General features: G+C 25.0%; 3 protein-coding genes across 3 annotated transcripts; 2 read left to right on the top strand and 1 right to left on the bottom strand.

The window, feature by feature from the left end:
- The first annotated feature begins 272 nt into the window (after positions 1 to 272).
- On the top strand, positions 273 to 1,177 carry GGI43DRAFT_418913 (2,4'-dihydroxyacetophenone dioxygenase family protein). Its single transcript, XM_083207603.1, has 2 exons — positions 273 to 759; positions 815 to 1,177. Exons 1-2 carry the CDS (start codon positions 422 to 424, stop codon positions 1,044 to 1,046), a joined length of 570 nt encoding a protein of 189 aa, XP_083055236.1. The 5' UTR covers positions 273 to 421; the 3' UTR covers positions 1,047 to 1,177.
- A 9,283-nt stretch (positions 1,178 to 10,460) lies between these two features.
- On the bottom strand, positions 10,461 to 11,460 carry GGI43DRAFT_388881 (DUF3425 domain-containing protein; the record flags this gene model as incomplete). The annotated part of the gene is made up of 3 exons (XM_083204125.1): positions 10,461 to 11,212; positions 11,299 to 11,386; positions 11,443 to 11,460. The coding sequence occupies 3 exons, from the start codon at positions 11,458 to 11,460 to the stop codon at positions 10,461 to 10,463; spliced, it is 858 nt and encodes a 285-aa protein (XP_083055235.1).
- A 391-nt stretch (positions 11,461 to 11,851) lies between these two features.
- On the top strand, positions 11,852 to 13,126 carry GGI43DRAFT_303179 (uncharacterized protein). Its single transcript, XM_083201572.1, has 2 exons — positions 11,852 to 12,036; positions 12,092 to 13,126. Exons 1-2 carry the CDS (start codon positions 11,963 to 11,965, stop codon positions 12,975 to 12,977), a joined length of 960 nt encoding a protein of 319 aa, XP_083055234.1. The 5' UTR covers positions 11,852 to 11,962; the 3' UTR covers positions 12,978 to 13,126.
- The last annotated feature ends 1,072 nt before the right edge of the window (positions 13,127 to 14,198 follow it).

Here is a 14,198-nt window from a genome sequence, read left to right as displayed (position 1 = left end):
ATATATAGCCTGATTTAGCAGTTTAGGGTAGAATTTTGTATGTGGGCGGGCGGATTCACAGCTAACCCCCCAGAACAATTCACATAGCACGTCGTGAGTCAGGTCAGTCTAAGACTTAAAATGGTGGCCTGGCCGAGGCTAGGAACATGCACCGCGGCCAACGCGTTTCGACGCCAGCATATTCAACCAATCGCCTGACATCAATAGTCATCCCCCGCTCTTCGGCCCCGCCATAATTTCTTTGAATCACACCGCCCTATCTGTAAGGAACGGGCCGTGGCACGCTTGGCAACTATCTCACAATTCAGTCGCCAAAGTAGGGGCGCACCAATGGTGCCGGTGCCCCCTCGACTTAAACCTTCTCACAATTCAGTCCAACTCACCTTCACTCCTCCTGCACGACATAACGAACATATCCATAATGGCTCACTCTACTACCACCCTGGATCTCGTTCCTGAGCCTGTCTCTAAGCTCCCGGAGCGACCCAAGGCTGATGGATCTGCCTTGAACGAGCACGAGCGCTCCGAGATCGCCTTTGTCGACAAATACAGCGCCCCCGATGTCTATATCAACGAGAAGAACGATACTCTGTGGTTCCCATGGATCGGCCCCATCGAGTTGAAGCCCATGCGCATGGAGAACAGGACCGGTACCTTCGTTGTCGGGCTACGATCAAAGGTGGCTGCCAGCTTGGGCAAGCACCGACACCGTGGAACCGTTACTGCTATCACCATGTCAGGAGAATGGGGTTATAAGGAGTATATTGAAACCAATTCTTGTATATTGCGACTTTGCTAATCGGTCGACTTGTAGATATGACTGGGTTGCTCGACCTGGAGATTGGGTATGCGAAAATCCTGGCGTTATTCATACCCTGTCCGTCGAGGATAACACCGACATTGTGTTTACCATTACTGGTAGCATTGAGTTCCTCAATGATAATAATAGCTTGAAGTTCACACTGGATATATTTAGCTTTGCTAAGCTATATTACGATTACTGTAAGGAGAAGGGTATTAAGCCGAACAATGCTCTGTGGCATTAAATATAAGGAAAAGTTATCCAGCACTCTAAAGAATTTCAATTATATATATTCTTATTAAATAAATATAAAAAATTTAAAAAAAAAAAAACTATTTAATTATATTATTTATTATATGTTATATTTAAAAAAAAGGTTTTTATATTAAGTTACTAGTATTTTTAATTTAAAAATAATAAAAAAATAAGTTTTATATAAAAAATTAAAAAAAAAAAATTTTAAAATTTTATATATTAATATTTTAATAAAATAATTTTTATTTAAAATATATAAATATATATAATATAAAATTAAATAATAAAATTTTATATATAAATTTTTTAGTTTTTAATAATTTTTATATAAATATTTTAATAAAAATATTAAAAGTTTATTTAAAATATATAACTTATAACTTATAAAATATTATAATATATTAAAAATATTTTTTTAAAATATATTTTTTTTAAAATTATATTATTATAAGTAAATATTAAAAAAAAAAATATTAAAAAGTAAATAAAAAGCTAGGTTAAAAATTAAATTAAAATTAATTATAATATTCGGGTTTATACTAGGTCTAGTACCAGGGTATAAGGCAGGGTTGTAAAATTAGTTTTTTGTTTTTTATTTTTAGTTTTGTTATTAATGATTAATTTTGTTTTTTATTATTAAAAACGAAAATAAATTAGTTTTGTTACTAATATTAAAAACTAATTTAGTTTTTTTTATATATATATAAAATTAATTTAGTTTTTAATATGTGATTAAATTAGTAATAAAATGAAATTAGTGTTTTATATATAAAAAATAAAATTAGTTTTTAATATGTAATTAAATTAGTAATGAAATTAATTTTATTTTTTATATATAAAAAACTAATTTCGTTTTATTACTAATTTATTTTATATAAAAAATTAATTTGTTTTATTACTAATTTAGTTACATATTAAAAACTAATTTAGTTTTATATATATATATAAAAAATTAAATTAGTTTTTAATATATAAAATAATTTATAAGTATTTATAAGTAATTTATAAGCACTAAAATTTTATATATTTAATTTAGCTTAAATTAGCTGCTAGAAATAAATTATAGTTTTATAATTATATAAAGCTTTTAGTTTTTTTTTAAATCTTATTTTTATTATAGTTTTTTAATTAACTATTAGTGTTTTTTTTTTAATATATAAAATGGATCCTGATTATTCTAACTAATCTGATGCTTTTGAATCCACAGAAGCTATTTCTTTGCCTATTTGATTTACTATAAACGCTGGAGAATCAAATTCTATTATTAATTCTTTTTTTATATTAGACGACGCGGGTGTTAGCGCTGCTAATTTAATTTATAATAAAGAAGATTATAAATTAGAGCTTAATAAGAATTCTAAAATTTATATTTGTTAAGAAAACTTATATATAAAAACTTTATTACTAATTAATTTAAATATAAAATGTTAAATTAAGGTTAAATACACTAGGTATATTATTTTATTTATTTTATAAGCTAATAATTAATATTATTTATTATAAATAATATTATTTAAAAGTGTTTTTTTTATATTATAATATAATATTTTTTATTATTATAAAATAATTTTTTTTATATTAATATTAATTATTTTAGTTGCTTTTACTTTGCAATTGCTTAATTAAAAGGCTTTAAATCCTTTAATTTTACTTGTTATTATTAAGCTTTATACCCTGGAATAGCTTATAATAAAAGCTTTGAAAGGCTAAGAAAATGAAGTTAGTTATTATTTTATTATATTATTATTTTATTTATTTATTTTATTAATAAATTAAATAGAAGCTGATATTATTTTTTTAATACCTGATAATTTATTATTAAATTTGTAAAATAAAAGAGTTAAAAAAAGCTTATTATTTAATAATAATAAAACTAATGCAATGATATTAATATTTTTAATTAAAAATAATATCTTTTTTAATAGCATAGCTTTGTTTTTTTTTAATAAATTATTATTTTATTATAATAAGTAAGTTATTTATTTTATTATTTATTATATATATATTAATAATTTTATTTTATTAATGATTATTAAGGATTATAGAAAAATAAATTAAGTTAATATTAAAAAAATATTAAAAGAAACCTATAAAAAAGCTTTATTAGATTTAAATTTATTTTTAGAAGTTAATTTAAAATCTTTTAGTTATTTTTTTATAACTTTTAATATTTGGACTTTAAATAATTAAAATTCTTATTTAGGAATTATTTTAATATATATTAATTCTAATTTTAAATTAAAATATAAGCTAATAAGTATTTTATTTTTATTTTTATTATTTTATTTTATATATAATTAATTTTATTTTAGGTTTTTCTAAACTTTTTAAAAGTTATACTAGAATATATATATTTTATTAATTTAATAAGGCTTTAAAGCCTTATTTTTATTTATTAAATAATAATAATATTATAAGGTGCGTTTTTATTATATTATTATTTTATTTCTTATAAATTTTATTAATATAATTATTTTATTTAGTATTATAAGAGATAATATTATAAATAATAATATATTTATAAATTTTTTTAAAGAAGCTTATAAAAAAGTTTATAAAAAAGAATTTATAAATAATATTAAATGTATAACACATATTATTAATTTAATAGCTCAAGATATATTAAAAGATTATATATTTAATTTAGCTTTTAATTATTATTATTAAATTATATAAATAATAATTTATATAATAATAATAATAAAATAGAAAATGAAAATGAAAATCTTGTTTTTAATAGTAAGTTATTTATTTTATTTTATTTTATTATATAATAAATAACTAATAATAAATAGATTTAATAAATTAAATTAGGCGGCTTATATCTTTAATTAAATATACTTAAAAGCTTAGTTTTTTATTAATTGAAGAAATAATAAAAGTTAAAAAAGAAAATAAAATAGCTTTTAATTATAATAAAGAAAAAATTCTTTTAAGTATAGTATTTATTTTATTTTATTTTATTAATAATATAATTATAATAATTAATTTATTTATTAGATAATATAACTTGCTAGAATTTAATTTATTATATGCTTAATACTTTTATTAATTTAAAAGAAGCTTTATATTTTTGTTATAAATATACTAATAATAAAGAATTTAAAAAAGTATTTATTTTATTTTTTATATATTTTATTTATTTACTAATAAATTTTAGTTATATTTAAATAAAACAGAATAGGAAGCTTTAAAAGAGTTTAAAAATATATTTCTAGTTTTTTTAAAGCCTTTTATTAAATTACAAGGCTAATTTTATATAATAATTCTTATAGTTTTATTTATTTATAAAATATATAATAAGCTAAATTTATTATATAAAAAATATACTAATAATTTACTTATAAATGATTTAATAAGTTATTTATTTATTATTTATTTTATATTATTTACTAATTTTAATAGGTTAATTATTATAAATTATTTGTAAATGTTATAAAATCCGGATTATTTAAATTAGAAAAATATTTCCTTAGGAAATTAACTTTTTCTAATTTAAATAATTATAAGCCTTTTTTATTTAGTTTATTTTTAGATCCTTGATTTAAAAATATTTATTTTAAAGAAAACGGATTATTATATTTTTATTTTAATTTAAATACTAATATAATAAATCTAATAAAAAAAATATAATTTGTAAGTTATTTTATTATATTATTTTTATTACATTTACTAATAATTTTAAATAGAATATTTGAAGAAATAAATGGACTTATTATAATTAATAATCCTATTAATTTATCTTTTAATGAATTAGCTGAGGATTTTAATAATAATAATAATAATAATGAAAATAATAAAAATAATGAAAATAATGAAAATAATGAAAATAATAAAAATAATAAAAATAATAAAAATAATAAAAATAATAAAAATAATAAAAATAATGAAAATAATGAAAATAATGAAAATAATGAAAATAATGAAAATAATGAAAATACTAATTATAATTTAGATTTATTAAATTCTGATAAAGAATTTTATTTAAGGGCTGATAATAATAATAAAGATGAAATAGTATTATATTTAAAAGAAAACCTTATTAAAGAAACTGTAAGTTTCTTTTATAATTATATATGTTTTTTATTTATTTATTTATTAATTTTATTATAGGAAAACCTTTTAGATTATTGGAAATTAAATTCTATTAAATTTCTTATATTATTTATTTTAGCTAGGTATTATTTAGCTATTCTGGCTACATTTGCTGCTATAGAAAGTGTTTTTTCTATTTTTAATAATATTGTAACTAAATTAAGAAATAGGCTTGAGCCTAGTCTTGTTAAGGAAATAATATTATTAAAAAGCTGGATTAAAGATTTTAAAGAGCTAGAAAATAAATATATAGAAAATAGTAATATAGAATAATTAAAATACAGGATTTTTATTATCTTATTAATAAAAAATGAAATTAGTAACTAATTTACTAATAAAAAACGAATTCGTTTTTAGTAACTAATTTACTAATAAAAAACGAATTTGTTTTTAGTAACTAATTTGCTAATAAAAAACTAATACTAATAAAAAACGAAAAACAAAAAACGAAATTAGTTTTGTTACTAAGAAATTAGTTTTTAGTAATGAAATTAGTAACGAATTTACAACCCTGGTATGAGGTAAATAATTTTTAAAAAATAAATTTTATAATTTGGTTTATATTAGTAAAAAAAATTATAAAAATACTTAAAAGCAGTTATAAATTAGATAATAATAATTATAATAAAAATATTAATTTAATTATTATATTAATATTATAATAATAATTAATTATTTAAGCTTTTATTTAATAAGTGTAATAAATAATTTTATATAATAAGTTATTTTATTTAAATTATAATTAAATTATAATATATAAGCTTATAATAAATTACTAATAATAATTTAATAAAAATATTTATAAACTATAATCTTTTTTTAATAAGTTTATTAATTTATAATTACTTTTAAATATATATTTTTTACTAGCTTAAATAAAATTAAATTAAAATATAATACTTTTTTTTTATTAATTTTATTTTTAAAGCTTTAAAAAAGCTTTACTTATAATAATTATAAAAAAATATATTTTTTTTAATTTTTTTATAAGTCTTATAATATTTAATTATATTTTTAAATTAATATTTTAAAAAATATATAAGTATTTTATTTTAATTTTTATTATTAAAAAATTAAAAATTTTTATAATAACTTATTTTTTATATAAAAAAATATAATATAAGTAATTATTATAAAATAATAAATAAAATAATATATTATAAAAAATATATATATTATAATTATTTTTATAATAAAACAAATATTTTTTTAAATATTTATAAATTATTTTTTATTAAAAGTAAATATTATTTTTTATTAATTATTTATTATAATAAATTATATTACTTTTAAATTTAAAAAATTATAATTATAAAAAAAAAAAAAGTTAAAAAATAATTAATTAAATATTAATAAAAAGCTACTAATACTTTATTTTAATTATTTTATATTTATTTTTAATAAGAGTTTTTAATAATATATAATATAAAAATAATAAATTATAATTTAAAATATTTAAATAAATTAAATATTATAAAATAAATTAAGTTAAAAGCTATTATTAATATATAACTTAATAGTAATTTTAATATAATTAATTAAAATATTATATTTATAAATTTTAATTTATTAATTTTATTAAGTAAAAAAACTTTTTTATTAATTTCTAGAAATTAAAATATTTTTTTAATTCTTATAAGTTTTTTATTTTAAAATATTTTTTTTATTTAATAAAATATTTAATTTTTTAAATTTTTAAGTTTTAATATATAATAAGTATTTTATTAATTTTATATTTTTTTTTTAATTTTTTATAATTATTTTATTTAAAATAAGCTATTTAATATTTTTATTAACTAGTATTTTTTTAAATATAATATATAAAATATTAAATTATAAATTTTTATTATATTTAATAAAACTAGTTTATAATTAACTTTTTTAATTTATTTAAAAATTTTATGAAATCTTATTTTTTTAATATTTAATTTATTATTTAATTTATTTATTTTTAATATTTAATAACTTATAATTTTATAAATATTATAATAAATAAATTATATTTTTTTTTAAAAAATTAATTTTATAATTTTATTTTAATTTATATATTTTTTTATATATTCTTAATTAAATTTAAATTATATATATACTTCTTAATATAAATTAATTATTAATTTAGCTTATAATTATATTTTTTTTATATTAATTTTATTTTATAATAATTTATATATTTCCAGAGTAAATTTATAATTTATAATAATTATTTTATATAAATATAAATAAAATTTTTTAAATTATATAATTTTTTATAAAATAAAAAATAAGCTTACTTTATAAAATAATAAATTATTATAAATATTTTATTAACAAGTAGGAAATGCACTTTTAAACTAGCTTACACTTATATAAACATATCCACGGAAACCCAGCTTGCCATATTACTATTATAACCACAGAGCGAGAACACGTTACAGAACCATTTGATCTAGCTGCTGCCGGCCTGTTCTCCTTGGAACAAGGCCGCGGCACCAGCTAGGGGTCATTTTGCCTAGAGAACATGTATTGTTTTTCCTATCTAACAAGAGAATCTCATTCCCTTTATATCTGATTGATCCGGCAAAGCCCGGATCAACTATCTTCCTTCCGTTACCGTTTCCACCCGGCAGGTGCGCTGCAAAGGTCTGTTAAAATAAGTTAAATTTTAAATTAATATTAGTTTTATATATTTAAATAAAAATTATTTTATTAATAAAAAAATAAATAAAAAAATTATAAGAGCTTTTATAACCTGCTTATAATAAATAATTTTATTAGCAGATTATATAATTAAACTTTTTCTTTTTACTTATAATAATAGTATAGTTTTATTAAAATTAAATTATAAAAACTTAAAAAAAAAAAAAAACTATTAAAAAAAACTTAAAATTTTTAAATAACTTATTTAATAATACTTTTATTATTTACTTAAATAACTTATAAAATAAAATTAATAATACTAGTTAAAAAATAATTATATTTTATAAAATAAAAATTATTAAAATATATAATAATATTACTAATATAAAAATATATAATATAAAAATAATTAAAATATTTAAAATATTTAAATTAATAAAAAATTAAATTTAAATAAATTTAAATATTAAAATTTTTTTTTTAAATAATTTAATAATAATAAATAATATTTTTAATTTTACTTTTATTTTTTTTTAAAAAACTTATATAAAATTTAAAAAAATTATAAAAAAATTACTTTTAATAATTATAATTAAAATAACTTAAGTTTTTAAATATAAAAATATTTATAATAATAAAATAATAAATACTCTTATAAAAAAAAACTTAAAATTTTTAATTTTTTAAATTAAAATTATTATAATAACTTATATAAAAAAACAAATTAAAAATTAAAAAAAAAATAATTTTAAAAATTAAATTAAAATATTAATTAACTTTTATATTATAATTAATAATAAATAAATATTACTTTTAAATTTTTAAAATTATAATTATTAAAATTAATTTTTTATAAGTTACTAATAAAAAAATTAAAATATAATAATTTTATAAAATATTATAAAAAATTTAAATATAATTTAAAATTTATTTATAAATATAATAAATTAAAAATATAAAATTATTTTATTAAATATAAAATAATTTAATTTCTTTTTTAAAAATTTTTTAAAAAAAATAAACTAGTAAGTTATACTCTTTTTATATATTTATTAAGCTTAAAAAATTTTAAAAAATTTTAAAAACTAGTAAAAAACACTAGCTCTTATAACCTGGCTTTTTAAGACTTAAATTAAATTAACTTATTCTCTTTTATTTTATTTAACACATAGTAAACGCAGGATCTAAACCAGCAGCTCCTACTGTTCTTTTACCCAGCTGTAGCCCTTATATAACTAGCCTACATAGTAAACGTTAATAATAAAACAAACAAATAAACATACAGCGCCTTTGTTTTTTTATTAAGCCATACTATAATAATATGTAAAATAATCTAATAGTATTATAACCCTTATATTATTATATAACATCTCTCTCTTAATTTTATAAAGGCACCATCTACTGTCTTATTTATCGCTCGACTGTCTCATATAAATATCAACCGCTATACCAAATACCGCAAATAAAACACAGCCTTTAGCAACAGCTTGTGGTCCCGCATTCTTGGCCAAGATGCCTCCCGTCAGACATCCCGCCACCATGCTGTTAACTAGGTCATTCTTTGCTCAGAGGCCTTTAATACCGCACTCCATTCCAGAACACAGGCCGCCAAACTTGCCAAAGTTCTTTACCATAGTCCAAGAGCGCGCGCCCATTCTACTAGCTCCTCGAAAGCGACTCCCGAAAGGAGTATTATAAGATATCCATAATAAAACATAAATAGATTAGCTACAGATAAAGAAATTAAGAGCAGGGGGGCGACTCTGAGTAGCTAGACGAAAAAGGGAAACAGAAACCTACAGAAGCTATAGAAAGACCGAACAGTCCGCCTATACTAAAGCCTATAACAATTGACATAATGGCCTTGCCATAGCATAATTCCATTGCATCTTGGATCTAGACCCATGAGAATAGATTAGTAAAGTGGTATGTACTAAGCGGAGCGAGTGGAAGTGAAAGATAGCATGGAGACCTACAGCTCTGGCCTTTGGATCCTGGTCACAAAGCTGGGAAATGAAGGGAATGAAGGGAGTGTTCTTGTTGAACGGTAAAGGAAGGTTCATAATGGGCAGATGATCTGGCATATAGTAGTTCGTCTCTATGGTAGTGCTGGTGAATGCCCCTGGGAACGCGTTGCTTGCCAAGAAAATGATCTACCTGTATGGGAGGTTAAGCAAATCGTCACCTTGGAACTGCCACCAAGATCCAAGGTAGTTAGGTTTCAACTCAGACCCCGCGGGGAATGATGAGCATCGTAAAAAATTAGCTCTTTTTGTCAAGAAATTATTTTTTACACCGCCTTAATTACTCTCGCTATTACTAATGGAGTAGCTATTTCTCCACATACCTTTTCTTCAACTGACTGCTCTTTTTTAACCGTTACCATTTTACATCGCAGCTTCTATACTCGTGCTAGGAAAGATTATTACCTCTTTCTTTACAGCATCCAGTCTATTATTATCATGCAATCTGCTGTTGTATTAGCTTATTATATATTGTAGAGAATGTTGAGTGAGTGAAACTTCTGTATTATTGTTATTGATGAACAATTCCATGTCATCTTGACGTATAGTTTATAATGCTCTTTCCACCCATCCCTGTTCCACACTTACGGGCTAGTTCACACTCAATATGACCCGCTAATCCAGTCCGCTCTACAACACTTATTAAAGATATAATATTATCCATTGGCTTACACTTCTCTCCCTGTTAATATTGAAGAACTAGCATGTGATGTGTAGTTATCTTGATAATCATCTTCAACCAATGGTTCCTCGCCTCTATTCATGCGCCACCGGTTTGTCGCTCTCAACGGCCCTGGCAAGCCTTTAAGTAACCACCCCCATTTCCTCAGAAACCCTTCTGACATCTCCCACCCTGTTATGTCCCAGGGCGGTGACCACGCAATGATGCCGCGCCGCTCGATCTCGTCGTCGGGAAATCCCTCGAACAGCCCACCAATACAGTCAGCCCACAGCTCGTCCTCGTCGAAAGTGCCAGTGGCTTGGATAAGCCTGTCTCGTCCCTCGGGACACGGAAACACGTCGATCCAGTCGCCGTGTGGCACTGTTTGTTGAAGTGTGGTGGGCAGGAGTGTTGAGGGGAGTAGTTCGGGCTTAGCAGGGTAGGGTATTACGTGGATAACTTCCTCATTACAGTCAAGTGGTGAGGCAAGGATACCAGAGATAAGAGTGCGGTTCACGGCCGTGGCACGGAGGGCGTTGAACTGAAGAAGTGTGATGAGGTGGTCTGGACAAAGGGGGAAGACAATTTTAAACTGTCCTCTTCTAGATTTATGTGGCAGTAAGGGATATCTCGCATCGTATAGTTTCTTGACACGGGATGCCGGGACGATGGAGACGGATTCCTGCTCGATGTCCCAGCATTCTACAAGTGCCTCTGATTTGATCAGCTTGCCAGCTGCGGTAAGGGCTTTACGCTTTCCTGTTGAGGTATTAGTTCCGATAATTAAGGACCCATTGATTAGACTAGTCTTGATGGAGGCTGAAGAGAATTATCGCCGTACGTACGGTATGCCCTTGTGTTGAGTCTAGTCTGTGCCCGCCGACGTGCTGCAGCATCTTTGGTCCCGGTCCAGTCATCTTCTTTGCTTCTCGCCTGTACGTAGTGAGCAAATGTGTGTCACCTTGGCAAGGAAGACAGCTGGTACGTACCTCGGCCAGCTGGGCCATCGTGGCAATTTGGTAGCGTGGTGCCGCTGAATTTGCACTCTGATACGTACCAATCATTATGTTAGAGGGCGTTTGAATCCAGCTATTATGAAATGAGTGGTGAATGATGTAAGTTTGTTGGGGGGGGGGGGGCGACAAGATGATTTATGCAGCCTGCTCACATCGAAATTCGGCTCGAGAGCGGAGCCTACCGAGTGGCTGATGAGCGGAGGCAGCGAGATAGGCGATGTGGTAACTAATCGGTACCTAGCGTCATGCAACCTGCTCACAAGATGGACCGGGGCATGAGTAGTGAGCCCCACCTTCATACCGTTAGCACTCACTAACATCTGTGGCTCGGGATAAGATCCAACATGTCAGTTTCTGTATTTTCGTTATAATTCAGTATAAAGTTCGTAGCAACCCCTGAGTATTGACGCCTCTCTTTGTATCATGAAAGTTGTACAACGCAAGCCAAGATTTTTAATTATCTATTTCCTAGTATTAACCTTCACATTTGAACATGACTTTCAATCCCAAAACTCTTCCTGATTTAAAGGGCAAAGTATTTATAGTCACAGGTGGGAATTCTGGCATGCAAGTCTCCTATCTCTCTACGAAGCCCAGATCGATCATCTAATCTAACCCACAGAGGCTACCATACCGTAGCGCACCTAGCAGAGCATGGCGCGCACGTATACATGTGCGCACGATCTTCCAAAAAGGGCACAGCAGCCATCGCCGACATCAAGAAAACGCACCCCTCAGCCGAAATCGACCTCCTAGAAATCGACCTCATGAACCTCGCCAGCGTTGTTGCCGCCGCCAAGCACTTCCTCACCCTCGAAATAGTGCTGCACGGCCTGGTCAACAACGCAGGCATCATGGCGACGCCCTTCGAGATTACCAAAGATGGCCACGAGGCCCAGTGGCAGACCAACTACCTTTCTCACTGGGTTCTCACAGAGCACTTGCTTCCATTGATGCTACAAACCTCCAAGACGCTTCCCCCTGGCAGCGTGCGCATCGTCAACCTCACCTCATCTGGCCACTTGGGCGCACCCAAGGGCGGCATCAACTTCGAGGACCTATGTCTCAAGAACAACGGTCCGTGGCAGCGATACGGGCAGAGCAAGCTCGCCAATATTCTGCATATCAGGACCCTGCATACGACATATGGCCCCGGCTCTCCCAGTACGCAGAATGGGAAGGGCGAGATCTGGGTTTCGTCTGTGCATCCAGGTCTAGTTGAGACGAACCTCGCCTCGTCTGTGGGGGAGTCAGGATCGGCTATGACGAGTGTCTTCTCCGCTTTACGTATGTTTGGGCTGATATGGCCTGCTGATAAGGGGTCGTGGACCAGTTTATTCTGTGTGGCGAGTCAAGATATGAAGGCGGAGCAGAGCGGCACATATTTCGAGATTTTTAAGCGATTTGGAGAGCCGAGGTGGCAAAGTAGTGCTTCGAAAGATGCAAAGCTTGCAGAGACGTTGGAAGAGTGGACTAGGGAGGTAATGAGGAAAGAAGGGCTGATTTAGTGACGGCGTTCGCTGCTTTTGTTCTATGATATTATATGGAGATATATCGTAAGGGCAGGGTTGCCATTTAATAACGATTCATATCATCAGTGCCTTGAAAAAAACAAAACAAATTATTTTCATTACTAGTAAATTAATTATAGTTTCTTTATTAGCCTAACAAATATAATATAAAAAAATTATATTCCATCTTTCTTTAATTATTATTAATAAAATACAAAATTTGTTACTATATTCGTTACTAAATTCATCTTTAATCTTAATAAGGCAAGAGCTATACTTATTATAGCTGGATTTTTCACATATTTTATTTGATTAGCCTAGTTTATTAAGCAATTAACAAATTTACTCAGCTCATTAACAAATACGAATATAAAAATAAATTAATTTCTTTAAAAAGCTGAAGAAAACGAATTTAATTCATCAGGAAAGTGAAGAAAACTATTTAATTTCGTCTTTTATTAATGAAATACGAAAGATTACTGATTAATATGGCAACCCTGCGTAAGGGTTATACGGCTTATTTAAGAGCTAGTTGTAAGACTTTCATGTGGTGATGTTATTAGTATTGACATTAGCCTAGTGCACATCGATAAGCTCAGCCAGCTATATCATCCACTTTCTCGTCTTATACTAGGTCTAATACTCCGTACTAAGGTATAGGTTGGGTTTTTAAGAGCAGGTGTAAATCACGTAGCGATAACTTCAGTGTAGGGTAATTAATCTGACTGTTATATTAATCAGGGTTGTAAAATTAGTTAGTAGTTTTTCGTTTTTCGTTTCGCTTAAATGAAACTATTTGTTTTTTGTTAATGAAAAACGAATTTTATTAGTTTTCTTTAACTTATTAACAAAACTACAGTAGTTTTCTTTACTCTTCTAACAAAACTATTCGTTTTTCATTAATAAAAAACGAAATTACTAACTTATTAAAAAGCTAAATAATTTTTTATATAGTTTTTTTAAATTTATAATTTTTATATATAAAAAAGATTATACAAAAAGTATTATAAAAATATATAAATAATATATATTATATAGCATTATTATAATAATATAGCTATTAGTTTTTTTTTAGTTATTAAAAACTAATTATTTTGTTTTATTTTATTTAGCTTATTAATAAAACTAAAAACTAAAAAATTAGTAATTAAAAAAATAGTAACTAAAAAAATTAGTAACTAATTTTTTAGTTATTAAATTTTTAGTTAGTAGTTTTTT

Source organism: Trichoderma evansii (genome assembly GCF_050947405.1).
Source record: "Trichoderma evansii strain SZMC 28006 chromosome Unknown GGI43scaffold_41, whole genome shotgun sequence".
NCBI lineage: Eukaryota > Fungi > Ascomycota > Sordariomycetes > Hypocreales > Hypocreaceae > Trichoderma > Trichoderma evansii.
Note: the sequence above shows the minus strand (reverse complement) of the source record. Positions and strands in the feature narration are given on the sequence as shown.